The sequence below is a fragment of the Cornus florida genome, unplaced genomic scaffold (genome assembly GCF_030987335.1).
Source record: "Cornus florida cultivar Cherokee Brave unplaced genomic scaffold, ASM3098733v1 CherokeeBrave_3.0.0_Hap2_Chr06, whole genome shotgun sequence".
In the NCBI taxonomy this organism is placed as follows: domain Eukaryota; kingdom Viridiplantae; phylum Streptophyta; class Magnoliopsida; order Cornales; family Cornaceae; genus Cornus; species Cornus florida.
The window spans coordinates 102395514-102411722 of record NW_026775576.1 but is presented as its reverse complement, the minus strand read 5'-3'; the positions used below and the strand labels follow the sequence as shown (position 1 = coordinate 102411722).

The 16209-nt window shown below is 38.4% G+C and overlaps 1 protein-coding gene across 1 annotated transcript; it reads left to right on the top strand.

Annotated features, from left to right (window-relative positions):
* The first annotated feature begins 801 nt into the window (after positions 1-801).
* LOC132313459 (protein DETOXIFICATION 21-like) lies at positions 802-15803 on the top strand. Its single transcript, XM_059812231.1, has 8 exons — positions 802-1144; positions 12729-13270; positions 13778-13864; positions 13975-14031; positions 14310-14548; positions 14742-14860; positions 15307-15393; positions 15484-15803. Exons 1-8 carry the CDS (start codon positions 887-889, stop codon positions 15556-15558), a joined length of 1464 nt encoding a protein of 487 aa, XP_059668214.1. The 5' UTR covers positions 802-886; the 3' UTR covers positions 15559-15803.
* Positions 15804-16209: the final 406 nt, after the last annotated feature.

The window sequence follows — 16209 nt, the reverse complement described above, 5'->3', positions numbered from 1 at the left end:
CTCTACTTGGAGAAAATATATACACACACATTCATGATTCGCCTAACCAATATATATAACTAGCTTTACGAACCCAGTTGGCGGAGGACAAATTGATGAATACACTTTTGTAGGTGAAAAAAGAGATCCGATTTTCTTCCTGAAAGACGTAGAAATTCGAAGCTTGTAGAGTCGTTTCGTGACCTAATAAGCTTGGAGATTCAATATTTGGGAGAATTTTAGTAATAGGAGACGACAATGGCCGGTTTCAGAAATGGGCGTCCTGTGGCGTCAATTTGGGGAGTTGGGAATAGGAGATATTGGGCAACAAAGTTGACTGACACCTGAAATTGGGAGAATAGAGAGAGAGATGTGGTTGTTGATTTTAGAGGTGTAAAAAAAATTGACTGACACCTGTAATCAGTATGCATTCTTTTTTGTAGAGTTCATGTAATACGGGTTTTAACAACTTGAATGCATCCTATGGATTCTATTAAATTTAGAGACGAAAAAAATATTTGACACTCAAAAAGTTAAATCGGATGGACCCTTGTGACCGGACTGTCAATGCAAAAAAGCAGGTGTGACAAAGTTGATTACTTCTCTCCCAAAAAAACAAAAATAAGTATTAGTAGAAATTTCATAAACTATATAACCTTAGTAATAATGCAAATTAGGACAGAAATTATTAAATGCACGTCACATTCGTAGTGAAAATACCAACCCAACAAGGGGAGACTGGAATGCAAAATTCAGCACACATGTGGCCTTAATTATTACAACGAACAATAGACGTGGCCATATAGCTTTCGGACTCTGGTAGCTCAAATTGTTGAATGTAACCATTTGCTCCGTCACTATTTATTGAAAGGAAAGCAGGTAAAGCTCATAGCTTCTGCACACAGAAATGGAGGGTGATGGAGCAGAAGAGAGACTATTGAGGAAAACTGAGGCAGAAGTAGAAGAGGTAGAGACACTGAAGGAAAAGATATGGAAAGAGAACAAGAAATTGTGGGTGGTGGCTGCTCCCGCCATTTTCACAAGATTTTCGACCTTCGGTATCAATGTGATCAGCCAGGCTTTCATTGGACATATTGGCGCCACGGAGCTTGCTGCTTATTCTCTTGTGTTCACTGTCCTTCTCAGGTTTGCAAATGGTATTCTGGTAAGTTCACACAACCCTCTTTCTTTTGCGGACCTCTTAGTCGTACTTCTTTTTCCAAATTTTTGTTTTTGTTCTCTTAATTAGATGTCTTTTCTGGAAATTGTCAACAAGGAAAATCAAGCACAGTGCTTGGTTTATTTCATTTGAGTATATTCTTCATCTTGCAAAAAAAAAAAAACACAACCCCAACATTTTGATGGGTTTTTCTTGGATTGTGCTTAAATATATAAAACATCATGTTGAAGTCGAATTTGGGAGTTCGGATTCTAGTCTGACTAGTCCTAATTTTTTTATAGATCAGATTAGATTTATTACTTTGTAGAGCTTGAGATTGGTTTGCAGATCGATGGTGTATGAATATACTAGGGAAAACATGTGAAATTTTAGCCGTAGATTCAACTTTTAGTAACAAGACTTTGGATTGTGATTTTAGTTTGACCTCATAGTTAAAGAAATATATAATTTGTAGCAGCCATAAAGTATCAGCAGGGTCTTTATATATATATATATATATATATAGAAAAAGTGTCAGCAGGGTGGGGTATGGATTAATTGCTCCTTCGGGACAAATAAATGGTGCAGTGGGTCTCAGCGTATCACCTCCAGGATCAAGAGTCTAGCCTGAGATTGTACAGTAATAGGTTCCACTCTATTTGCACAACAAAGGCCTTATGATTTACCTACAAATTCTTAAAGTATTACTCCTTAAAATAACAAGAAAATAATATGGAGGCAGAGAGGAGAAAATAAGAAAAGAGAGATGAGTGATGATCTTGTGTAAGATCCAAAACTGACAAATCAATGCACAAATTTAATTCAAGTATAGCTGTAATATTCAGGAATATATATATATATATAGCTGTAATAATCTGACCAGAATGTGCAAAAGTATGATTTGAATGGTCTGAAATTGAAAAATCCAAAATGAGTAGCAGTAACTGTCAGTTTTACAACTATACAATTTAAGTAGGTGATTGTGTCCTCTTCTTTTTCCGCACCGAATGCGGGTTTTAGACACTTGCTAAGCAGTCTATGCTGTGATACTCCTTCGATTCGAGACATGGGTTGATCAGGCCCAGACCCAAACCCGAGGGATGTCAAACAATTAATATGTAACCGAACACAGAATACAAGATAAAATAAAAAATAAAAAAAATAATAAGTTGGTAGAGTGCTAACTGAAAATCCTTAAGATATAAATATTGAAATCCAAAAATCCAAAACTCCACAAGTTCACAACTCGGGAATCCATCCATTGGATCCCTTATTAAAATTCTCCAAAAGATACTGAAATAATAAAAATAAAATCCAAAGCTAACATAGAGAAGATTCCTACATAATCGGAGGAATGAATAGCTGTATCTTCTCTGCACGTCCAAACTCTAACCCTGAAACTGATGAGCACCTGAAAAATAAAGAAGTGGGTCAGGCCCACATGCAAGTCCTGATCTACTACAATCCAAACAGTAATCCGATACGCAGATACATCCTAGGAAGACTCAACAATATCTAGAGTAGTCCATATATGTATATAGTACACACTATAGGACGCTCGCTAGTTCAGTAGGTTTGTCTCAGCCTGAATAGAAGGCAACATGCGAATACGCACCCTAGGGTGGGCATGAGTATTTAAACCTACCAGGGAACAACACCTATGTCCAGTTATCCATCCTAGGCGATATACGCGCCCTAACCATGGTCATGAGACTCAAGCTCATTCCACGGCACCATATAATATATATATAAAGTCCGTACTCCTCCTAATATACAATACCATACATCCGTGTAGTGGTCTGATATATGTATAACAAATCCATCCTGAAATTCCAGTAGGTCATTCAATTCACAACTGATATGACACATGTAGATGATGGACTTAACCTTTATGATTAATCCATACCTTGATCCAAATTAGGAAGGACTTAATGTTGGAATTAGTCCATACCTAGTATGTCACCGTTCCATATCGGTACATACCATCCTCCAGTTAACAGTGTTGATAAAACAGTACTAGATAGTCATCAACCCAACTCCCAAATTATGCACAAACCAAATTAATCCATAATTATAAAACTTAGGCATTCAGTCCAGGCCTAGAAATTATATTCCAACCATTAAATTTGTTATTTATAAAACATAGCATTTACGTCATGCAACAAGTCCACTAATTGATAAAATTAACTGATTTGTTATATCAATTTACTTCCAACCAAACATAGCTAATTCCAAGAATTTACTATGCTTAGAAAACTGTGTAAATATAATTTAAACAGTATTAAACCAAGAAATCCAAATTACAGTCCGTTAAATGACAAACAAAGACATGAAATTTACTTATCCAACCATTACCATAACTGATGCAATCTATATCCCGTTTACACGATCAGTTAATTCCATCCATGCATACATTTGACTATACTTCTATATGTTTGTATCACAACATAAACATGATTAGCAGTTTAAGATTTGGCAGAGGAAGCAAAATTCCAAAATCAGTAAACAACAGAAATTTAATTTCCATTCATCCTCCTACCAGTTTTCTATCTAAGCTCGGATTAATTCCATCCTCATTATTCGAATGTAGGCATGTTCCCCAACACTTTTATAAGTTTTAAAACTTAAGTCTCAACCTTCAGTAGCTTTCAATTAATTTAAAAAAAATCAAACCTCAGCCAAACGGACCACAAAATGCAATTTCTGGACAGTTTAAGAGAGAGCAGGCTCTAGAAATTAAAAGAGCCTGCTCTTCTTTTCTTCAGAGCCGGCTCTAGGCTCATTAGAGCTGGCTCCACAATATCCTAGAGCCGGCTCTACCTTCTAGGAGCCGGCTCTAAGGGTTTTTCAGAGCCTGCTCCCTTTTCCCCTTAGCAGCTTCGTCCGTTTCATCGTTTTCTCTGATTTCTGTGAGTACCAGTTCTTGTAGTAAACTTTTAGTGCATGTTCTAAGGTCTAATTCAGTTCCAGATTGATTGTAAAACAATGATATACCATCAAACTTGAATTGAAAACGACACACTACATAACGGAGCAAGGTTACAGAATTACAGTTTCTTTACTATCTTTCTGAAACAACGAAGAACAGTTTAAATTTCATGAGTTTAAACATTAATTAAACATGCATAAAGGTTATAATTAAGCCTTAGTTTTAATTCCTGGAGTCTTCCTAAACATGCACAGAACACAGATTAAAGAGATAGAGAAGAACAAGACTTGCCTTTGAGACTTTAGATTAAAATCTCCAACCGTCGTCTCTATCAAATCCGGCAACGTCGGTTGTGCTAAACTACCTCTACTGCTCCTAATTCAGTCCCAAACTCCTCCTTGAATCCCTCCTTTAATCTTTTAAGGTTCTCTCTGTATCTTGTCTCACAAAAGATTCAGTTGCTCTCTGTATCTCAAGGTCTCTCTGTTTTTACAGAATTTGACTTAGTTTTCTAAAACCCTAAACCCCAGTATGCTTATATTTATAGGTGAATCCTGATAACCCTAAGTCCATAAAGATATAACTCAGCCCATAAGTACCTAGGTTATAATCAACGTCGGCTACCCATGTAAATTTTAAACCTAACTTACGATAAGTAAATAAATTAAAAAAAAATGAAAACAGTTAATTAATAACAATTCTATCAGGTAATTAACCAAATAACACAATTTAATGAAATTAACGCCAAATAAATAATTAAAACAGTTAACTCAAATAATCAAGCAATTTAAAAAAAAAACATTTAAATAAGACAATTAAGTCAATCAACTAATTAAAACACTTAAACAAATAATTCCTATTAAATAATCAAATTAAAACAATTAATTCAACTAATCACACATAATCAAATAAAATAATCACACATAATCAAATAAAATGCAGTTAAATAATAAAATAAAAAAAACCCAGGAATATTCTTTTAAACTAGGGGTATTACATTCTTCCCCCCTAACAAAAGGAATTCCGTCCTCGGAATTCGCTCTTACCTTCTTCCAATATTTCAGGAAACTGCGAGCGAATAACATCCTCCCGTTCCCAAGTGGACTCAGCCTCATTATGATGATTCCACTGAACACGAACCAATGGAATAACCTTGTTACGAAGGATTTGATCCCGACGGTCGACAATACGACACGGTGGCTCCAAATAAGTTGCATCCGGTTGCAACTCAATCTCCCCAACATCGATATGCTGATACCGATCCTCATCTCGCAGAAATTGCCGCAACATGGACATATGGAATACGTTGTGTACGCAGTCCAAATTATCCGGCAGTGCCAACCGATAAGCAACAGCTCCAACTCGATCCATAATCATGAATGGACCGACAAACCGCGGAGACAACTTCCCTTTCTTCCCAAAGCGCATAACACCCTTCATAGGATATACTATGGTCCGATATAATAGACAATGGAATGCCATGTAGCTTCACAATCTCTGAAATGTAAAGCCTCGCCAACTGCTCCGAAGTGTAGTCAGTGCAAATAGGCAAGAAATGAGCTGACTTGGTCAACCTATCCACAATGACCCATATGGAATTATGCCCCTTGAAAGAATTTGGCAACCCTTCCATAAAATCCATAGATATGCTTTCCCATTTCCACTCCGGAATTGGTAGTGGCTGTAGAGCTCCTGGCGGCCTCTGATGATCAATCTTAACCATCTGACAAGTATTACACTGAGAAACAAAAAGAGCAATGTCCCTCTTCATACCTGCCCACCAAAACTGCCGTTTCATATCTTGATACATCTTATCGCCTCCTGGATGAACAGAGAACTCAAAGTGGTGAGTCTCAGTCATCACATCCTTCCTCAAATTATCAGCAGAAGGTACCACTAACCGTCCCTTGTACCTTAAACCTCCATCAGCCCCAACATAGTAGAATGGAACCTCTCCGGAAGCTATCTCTGCGACCTTGTCGACACACTGCTGATCGGTGAGTTGTGCTTGTAAAACCTTGCGAATGATGGAAGGTGTAACCACCATGCAAGCCATAAAAGCGTCTGACAACTCATCTATATTCTTCAAAGCATTCCACTCAGTAGTGAATAGAGCTAAAAGACTACCAACAGGTCGGCGACTGAGTGCATCCGCCACTACATTCGCTTTCCCTGGATGGTACTGTATAGAAAAATGATAGTCTTTTACAAAATCCAATCACCTGCACTGTCTCATATTTAGCTCCCGTTGAGTGAACAAGTACTGCAGACTCTTGTGATCACTGAATAATCTGAAGGACTCACTCAATAGATAATGCCTCCAAATACGCAAGGCAAAGACCACTGCTGCCAACTCCAAATCATGTGTTGGATAATTAAGCTCATGAGGCTTAAGTTTCCGAGATCCATAAGAAATCGGTCGCTCCTCCTGCATCAATACACATCCAAGACCCTGCAACGAAGCATCCGTGTAAACAAGATACTCTATCCCGCTCTGCGGAGTAGCCAGAACCGGTGCAGAAGTCAGCTTCCTTTTCAGCTCATCAAAAGTTCGCTGACAGTGTTCATCCCACACGAACTGTACACTCTTCTTGGTCAGATGAGTGAGTGGTCCTGCTATCTTGGAAAACCGCTGGATGAATCTCCTGTAATATCCTGCCAACCCAAGAAAACTCCGAATCTCAGTAGGTGATGTAGGCTGTCCCCACTCAACCACCGCTGAAACTTTGGCCGGATCCACTGCTATCCCCTTTTCTGACACCACGTGACCCAGAAATTTCACCTCCCGCTGCCAAAATTCACACTTCTCGAACTTGGCATATTACTGGTGCTCACGAAGCGTCTGCAAGACTATGCGAAGATGTCTAGCATGATCATCCTCCGACCGAGAATAGATCAAGATGTCATCAATAAGGACAATAACAAACTGATCCAAATGAGCCCGGAAGACTCTATTCATTAAGTCCATGAATACTGCAGGTGCATTAGTCATCCCAAACGGCATAACACGAAACCCATAAGAACCATATCTCGTGAGAAATGCTGTCTTAGGAACATCCTGCTCCCTAACCCTCAGCTAATGATACCCAGAACGTAGATCAATCTTGGAGAAGTATGTGGCTCCTCTTAACTGATCAAACAAGTCATCAATCCTGGGCAAAGGATACTTGTTACGAATCGTAACCTTGTTCAACTCCCTGTAATCTATACACAGACGAAGCGAACCGTCCTTCTTCTTCACAAATAGAACCGGTGCTCCCCAAGGTGATGTACTCCTATGAATAAAACTCTAGCTGAGTAACTGCTGAATCTGATCCCTCAGCTCTCTCATCTCTACCGGTGCCATCCTATAGGGTGCCCTAGCAATAGGCACAGTGCCTGGGGCTAAGTCTATCACAAAATTAATCTCTCGACTAGGTGGCAACTCCGGAATCTCCTGAAATACATCCGGGAAATCCTGTACAATCGGTATGTTATCCAATGGCACAGTAATCCCCTCTTCATTTTCCTCCTCCACATGGAACAAATAGGTGCTACCGCTCCCTTTAGAACGTGGCATAACTACTACATACATATCCTGACCAGGTATGGTAAAAATAATAGATCTATCAAAACAATAAACTTGGGCATGGTAGTGAGACAACCAATCAATCCCAAGTATCACATCATAAGTGTGCATGTCCAGGACCAGTAGATTGACTAGATTTCTGAGTCTGCCAATATCTAATGTCACAGGCCCATCACTCTCATATAAAATAGCTGTATCACCCAATGGTGTAGAAATACCCTGAGGTCTAGTGCATACCCTCGTCCTCATCCCAGATAAAGCAACAAAAGTCCTAGCTACAAATGAGTGTGTAGCACCCGTATCAAATAAAACACGTCCATGTAAACCATGAATAGGAAACTTACCCTCAATAGTCTGAGGTGCCTGAACATCTTGTGGCTTGGGGTTATACACCCTGCCATAGTGCAACTGTTGTGGTGCCTGTCCCTGAGTCTGCGGCGGTGCCGGTAAAGCTAGATGTGTCTGTCCCTGAATCCGTGGAACCTGTGGAGCTGGTAGAGGCACTGGCACCCTCTGTCCCTGCTGCACATACTGTCCCTGTCCCTGTCCCCGTCCTGCTTTAGGACACTGCCTGGTGGTATGACCATACTCTCCACAAGTGTAACAACTACCCTGGAAAGTACCAAATGGCCTCCTCTGTCGGTTAGCCTGTGGCTGACCCTGTTTTACCTGTGGTCCCCCATTCTGTTGCCTCTGAATAGGTGCCCCATTCCGATGAGCATCTGAACCACCCTTGTGCTTCTTCCAAGGCTGTTGTCCCTGGAACTTGCCTTTGTCATTCTGCCGGTGACCATTTCCATTCCCCTTTTCAGCTGACTGATTAGTAGAGTCTTTATCACCCCGCTTCTCATCACGAGCTTGTCTAATGTCCACAGTCAACTGATACTGTTGTAGAGCGGCGTCTACCACCTGAGCATAGGTAGTATAGGCTGGACTACTTGTAATAGCTCTCTTGATAGACCACATCAGTCCCTCAACGAAACTGTTATGCTTCTTCTCCTCTGTATCCACCTCCTCCGGTGCAAAGAGAGACAAGCGTGTGAACTGCTGCTCATACTCCGCCACTGTCATGTTTCCCTGCTGCAGATTTAGAAACTCGGTCTTCATAGCTGCCCTGACTGCATAGGGAAAATATTTCTCGTCAAAGCGAGCACTGAACTCATCATTAGTCAATGTCATCCTCTCCTCTGGGGTGGTAACTGACTCCCACCACTGTAGTGCATCCCCAACTAGCTTGAATGTAGCAAGCATCTGCTTCTGAACCTCCGTGCACTGAATCAAACGAAGATGACGCTCAATGTCCTGTTTCCACTGGTGAGCTACTCTCGCATCGGTGGAGCCTGAGAACACAGGTGGACTCCCCTTTGTGAAAGAGCTCCTAGCCTTTTCCCAAGAATCCGTTTGAACCACTGGTGCTGGTAGTGGTGCCGGCTGTACCTGATGTTGATTCCGAAGTGCAGCTGTTACCCCTGCCTCTATAGCCCGAGCAATAAAGTCATTAAGGTGAGGAGGAAACTCTGGATTTCCTCCCTGATCCCAGTCTGCTGAATTTCCTCCTGCTCCTCATAAAATTGACCTTCATCCTCCTGACGCTGCCTACGGGCCGCTTCCCTTCGTTGCCGATTGTTCCGTCTGGTTCTTGCGTTAGCCATTCTGTCAACACAGAAAGACAGACATCAGCACGATTAAACCGAACCGTAAAGAATACAATGAATCCTAAACTTAAGCTCTAAACAATAGAGAACGCTACGCGGAAGTCTTATACGATAGAATCCTAGAGACACTTGAACCTGGAGTGCTCTGATACCAACTGTGATACCCCTCGGATCCGAGACACGGGTTGATCAGGCCCAGGCCCAAACCCGAGGGATGTCAAACAATTAATATGTAACCGAACACAGAATACAAGATAAAATAAGAAATAAAAAAAATAATAAGCTGGTAGAGTGCTAACTGAAAATCCTTAAGATATAAATATTGAAATCCAAAAATCCAAAACTCCATAAGTTCACAACTCGGGAATCCATCCATTGGACCCCTTATTAAAATTCTCCAAAAGATACTGAAATAATAAAAATAAAATCCAAAGCTAACATAGAGAAGATTCCTACATAATCGGAGGAATGAATAGCTGTATCTGCTCTGCACGTTCAAACTCTAACCCTGAAACTGATGAGCACCTGAAAAATAAAGAAGTGGGTCAGGCCCACATGCAAGTCCTGATCTACTACAATCCAAACAGTAATCCGATACGCAGATACATCCTAGGAAGACTCAACAATATCTAGAGTAGTCCATATATGTATATAGTACACACTATAGGACGCTCGCTAGTCCAGTAGGTTTGTCTCAGCCTGAATAGAAGGCAACATGCGAATAAGCACCCTAGGGTGGGCATGAGTACCTAAACCTACCAGGGAACAACACCTATGTCCAGTTATCCATCCTAGGCGATATACGCGCCCTAACCATGGTCATGGGACTCAAGCTCATTCCACGGCACCATATAATATATATATATAAAGTCCGTACTCCTCCTAATATACAATACCATCTATCTGTGTAGTGGTCTAATATATGTATAACAAATCCATCCTGAAATTCCAGTAGGTCATTCAATTCACAACTGATATGACACATGTAGATGATGGACTTAACCTTTATGATTAATCCATACCTTGATCCAAATTAGGTAGGACTTAATGTTGGAATTAGTCCATACCTAGTATGTCACCGTCCCATACCGGTACATACCATCCTCCAGTTAACAGTGTTGATAAAACAGTACTAGATAGTCATCAACGCAACTCCCAAATTATGCACAAACCAAATTAATCCATAATTATAAAACTTAGGCATTCAGTCCAGGCCTAGAAATTATATTCCAACCATTAAATTTGTTATTTATAAAACATAGCATTTACATCATGCAACAAGTCCACTAATTGATAAAATTAACTGATTTGTTACATCAATTTACTTCCAACCAAACATAGCTAATTCCAAGAATTTACTATGCTTAGAAAACTGTGTAAATATAATTTAGACAGTATTAAACCAAGAAATCCAAATTACAATCCGTTAAATGACAAACAAAGACATGAAATTTACTTATCCAACCATTACCATAACTGATGCAATCTATATCCCGTTTACACGATCAGTTAATTCCATCCATGCATACATTTGACTATACTTCTATATGCTTGTATCACAACATAAACATGATTAGCAGTTTAAGATTTGGCAGAGGAAGCAAAATTCCAAAATCAGTAAACAACAGAAATTTAATTTCCATTCATCCTCTTACCAGTTTTCTATCTAAGCTCGGATTAATTCCATCCTCATTATTCGAATGTAGGCATGTTCCCCAACACTTTTATAAGTTTTAAAACTTAAGTCTCAACCTTCAGTAGCTTTCAATTAATTTTAAACAAATCAAACCTCAGCCAAACGGACCACAAAATGCAATTTCTGGACAGTTTAAGAGAGAGCAGGCTCTAGAAATTAAAAGAGCCTGCTCTTCTTTTCTTCAGAGCCGGCTCTAGGCTCATTAGAGCTGGCTCCACAATATCCTAGAGCCGGCTCTACCTTCTAGGAGCCGGCTCTAAGGGTTTTTCAGAGCCTGCTCCCTTTTCCCCTTAGCAGCTTCGTCCGTTTCATCGTCTTTTCTGATTTCTGTGAGTACCAGTTCTTGTAGTAAACTTTTAGTGCATGTTCTAAGGTCTAATTCAGTTCCAGATTGATTGTAAAACAATGATATACCATCAAACTTGAATTGAAAACGAAACACTACATAACGGAGCAAGGTTACAGAACTACAGTTTCTTTACTATCTTTCTGAAACAACGAAGAACAGGTTAAATTTCATGAGTTTAAACATTAATTAAGCATGCATAAAGGTTATAATTAAGCCTTAGTTTTAATTCCTGGAGTCTTCCTAAACATGCACAGAACACAGATTAAAGAGATAGAGAAGAACAAGACTTGCCTTTGAGACTTTAGATTAAAATCTCTAACCGTCGTCTCTATCAAATCCGGCAACGTCGGTTGTGCTAAACTACCTCTACTGCTCCTAATTCAGTCCCAAACTCCTCCTTGAATCCCTCCTTTAATCTTTTAAGGTTCTCTCTGTATCTTGTCTCACAAAAGATTCAGTTGCTCTCTGTATCTCAAGGTCTCTCTGTTTTTACAGAATTTGACTTAGTTTTCTAAAACCCTAAACCCCAGTATGCTTATATTTATAGGTGAATCCTGATAACCCTAAGTCCATAAAGATATAACTCGGCCCATAAGTACCTAGGTTATAATCAACGTCGGCTACCATGTAAATTTTAAACCTAACTTACGATAAGTAAATAAATTAAAAAAAAATGAAAACAATTAATTAATAACAATTCTATCAGGTTATTAACCAAATAACACAATTTAATGAAATTAACGCCAAATAAGTAATTAAAACAGTTAACTCAAATAATCAAGCAATTTAAAAAAAAAACATTTAAATAAGACAATTAAGTCAGTCAACTAATTAAAACACTTAAACAAATAATTCCTATTAAATAATCAAATTAAAAAAATTAATTCAACTAATCACACATAATCAAATAAAATAATCATACATAATCAAATAAAATGTAGTTAAATAATAAAATAAAAAAAAAACCCAGGAATATCCTTTTAAACTAGGGGTATTACATATGCTCCATAGGATAGAACCTAATAATCCGAAATCAACAAAAAACTTTTGATACTCAACCAATTTGAAGGAGGTCTGTACTAAATGAAACAGAAACAACCCATCAATGCCACATTTTTATGATTCATTTGCACGAGGTAAAACATATCAATGTGTTGGACTTTTTCCATTTACTCAATATCATCTCAACCTTAATAGTTGATATATAATTCGACAGTTGGAGTCATACCTGTAGCTGCAGGTTTTGCATAACAAAAATTTGTAGGGTAAAAATGTTGATTCGTTTTTGAATACGAAACTTCCCATTTTCAGTGGTGCAATTTCAATTTCTAAGGTTGAATTTTTTTTTTTTTTTTTTTTTTTTTTTTTTTTTTTTTTTTTTTTTAATTTGCAGTTAGGAATGGCTAGTGCATTGGAAACTTTATGTGGGCAATCATACGGTGCAAAACAATACCCCATGCTTGGTATTTATCTTCAAAGATCATGGATTGTCTTGTTTATATGTTCAGTTTGTCTTGTACCCGTGTTCATCTTCACTGCACCGATTTTGAAAGCATTAGGCCAGGATGAAGCTATTGCAGACATGGCGGGCACAATTGCACTGTGGTTAATCCCTGTGATGTTCTCCTTCATTCCATCGTTCACCTGTCAAATGTTCTTACAAGCACAGAGCAAGAACATGATCATTGCATACTTAGCAGCATTTTCACTTGCAATACACGTCTTACTGTCTTGGCTTTTGACAGTGAAATACAAGTTTGGAATTCCTGGCGCCATGTTTTCGACAATTTTGGCATTTTGGTTACCAAATGTTGGTCAGCTTGCGTTTGTTATATGTGGGAGTTGTGGAGAAACATGGAAGGGTTTTTCAATGTTAGCCTTCAAGGATCTCTGGCCCGTCGTTAAGCTCTCTCTCTCATCTGGTGCTATGCTCTGGTGAGGCTTCTCTCAGCACTTTGCTAGTTATTATGAAACAACTGAAATGGTTCTCTCATTTCTGGTCATGGTGTAACTGTTTTGGAACTTGGGCATGAATTAGTAAAGAACCTACTTGGGCACTGGTATTGGGGCTCTTAGAGTACCCCATAATCCACCACCGGGCACATGCAGTCCCGCATGCACCAAGCAATTACCGGGAAAATTCCCTGGGGGTGGCCCCAAGGGGATTCAAACTCCCAACCTCCAAGATGTGAGGTGAGAGTTTTTACCATTAGGCTATCCCTTGGAGTTGAGGACTTGATAAGCATGTAATGGTCTGCTTTTGTTTATTTTTCGTTTTGGTAAACATAAAGAAATTGATCTATTTTTTTAGTACAAAGGTAAAGACTTAAAGCCTGAAAGTACAATTTGGGAAATTATTCTTTTCATTTAAGAATTTACATATTGCTTTCCCATTGTCCAAAATTCTGGAAATTTGATTTTAATATGTGATTTCCCTTGCAGTCTTGAACTATGGTACAACACAGTACTGGTTCTTTTAACAGGAAACTTGGACAATGCTGAGGTTGCCATTGATGCTCTCTCTATTTGGTAACTCTTTCTTCCTGCCCTCTGTTGTGTTTCTGATTTCCTTTTTCCCCTTCTATATTTGTCTTTTATTTTCATCATACAACTAATCAATTATATTTTCTTTTTTGCAGCCTTAACATCAATGGCTGGGAGATGATGATATCACTTGGTTTCTTGGCTGCAGCAGGGTAACATGTTTTATACTTTAATTTGTTGTGTACTTGTTGTCATTGTCATGATCTTGCAAACATAGTCTGATCATGCACTGCTGCTATGAAGACTATTTATTAGCAAATAGAATTAGATTACTCTTATTTATAACTTGGTCATTTTTAGTTTTTGGTGCTGGGCATAACATTGTTCTTGATGTTCAAAAGTATCAGAAACTTTATTTAATATGCATTATATTAATGCATATGCATATATTGACCAAGTCTGTACTATGTTTTTGTTAAAAACCTTCCAGTGTACGGGTCTCAAATGAGCTTGGAAGGGGGAGTTCAGCAGCGGCAAAGTTCTCAATTGTGAATGTAGTGATTACATCATTAGCCATTGGTTCTGTGCTATTCATCTTTTTCCTCTTCTTTCGGGGCCATCTAGCTTACATATTTACAACGGATGAAGATGTGGCTTCAGCAGTCGCAGATTTATCACCTCTATTGGCTCTTTCTATACTTCTGAATAGTGTTCAACCAGTTCTTTCGGGTAAGCTTCCCCTGTTTTTGGCAGATTGTATCGTGATTGCAGCAAAATAATAATCCTATAGAAGGAAATCATCAAATGATGAAGAACATGACATAGTATTTAGAGTGTCGTGAATTTGCGTTCCTATACTAATTAAGAACTATAACCAGCCAAATAAATTAACGATTATTTAGCACCAACTGTTTGTTTACAGGTGTTGCTGTTGGAGCTGGATGGCAGAGCATTGTAGCATATGTTAATATGGCATGCTATTATCTTATCGGGATTCCCATTGGAGCTGTGCTTGGTTATGTTGTCAATCTTGAAGTCAAAGTGAGTTACCATATTATGCATTAATCTTTTACAAGTCTGGAACTTGTGTTGAAAATTATTTTTGCACCGAAGGCTTCAGCCAAAGTGCATGATGCAATTTAGTGGGATCCATGTATAGCACTTCTCATATATATATATATACATATCAAATTTTTTGTTCCTATTTATATATATACGAATTCGTTTTGGAGGATGAGCTAATGAGGTGACATTGAAAGGGCTTTCGTCACATCATTAGCATAACTTCATGTTTTCGGTTGAAGAGCTGAAAACATTATCTATGTCCTTAATGCCTTTAGTTTTAGGCTCCTGTTGACAATTATTAAAAAAACTTGCATTCTTCCAAGTGATTTGTTTTGCATATATATTGGACGCCTTAATTTGAAATTATGTGTACAAAGAATGTCACTTCTCAAAGCTGCTATTTGCACCAATCTGTTTTGTAGGGTGTTTGGATTGGGATGCTGTTTGGCACATTTGTTCAGACTGTTGTACTCGTTATAATCACTTATAAAACTGACTGGGACAAACAGGTTTTTTTTTTTTTTTTTCAATTATGTTTTTTTATCAAGTTCTTAGCTAAATTTACTCAATCTAGTTCTTATAAATATGCATAAATGCAGGTATCTATGGCTAAGATACGCATTAACAAGTGGGCTGTGGCAGCTGAACCTAATGGTAACACACAAGATGCGTGACATGGAGTTAATTTATTTTGTTATTCGACCTCCTTCTTGTGTAATTTCATTCATTTTCTATTACAACATTAGTTTGAAGTTGTTCTGAATGGAGGTTTTTGTGATTGAGATTCACCTATATAGAGAATATATAGTCCGAAGAAAAGAATCAGAACAGTGGTTTTTGAAACTAGAAGTGACTTTTTACTCTATGTCACACAATTCTTCTTAACGAACGTCGCTCTTACGCTTCGAGCGTTTTCCCACTCTTTCGCTTCGCGTGCGCTCTGACTCAAATTCTCTCCATTTTTGACTTTATTCTGTTGCTCTTATGCTTCTGCTCTCGAATTTGCTCTTGTTTTCACTTTATGTGATGGGCCTGTTTGGGACGTGTTGTGTTTTGTAATGTTTTCTTTTAACAGAACAAGTGTTTTGTAATTTGGTGTTTTGAAATGAGAACAAAACATGTTTGGCGACCAAAATTTGCAGTGAGAATTTTAGAACAAAAATTAATTTTTTTTTTTTGGATGATTAAAATAAATTAATTACACAACTTGATTAGTTTGCAAAACAAGAATTATAGAGCTTGATTAGTTGTTTTAGAAAAAAAATTAAAACAAAACCCATACGCACATGTTAGCTGTTGGGGGGGGGGGGGGGGGGGGGGGGGGG

Bases quoted from the DNA above. Each gene is read 5' to 3' on its own strand.
- LOC132313459 (XM_059812231.1), top strand. From the start codon at position 887: ATGGAGGGTGATGGAGCAGAAGAGAGACTATTGAGGAAAACTGAGGCA. The intron at 1,145-12,728 runs GTAAGTTCACAC...TTTAATTTGCAG, and splicing joins GGTTTGCAAATGGTATTCTG to TTAGGAATGGCTAGTGCATT. The intron at 15,394-15,483 runs GTTTTTTTTTTT...GCATAAATGCAG, and splicing joins AAACTGACTGGGACAAACAG to GTATCTATGGCTAAGATACG.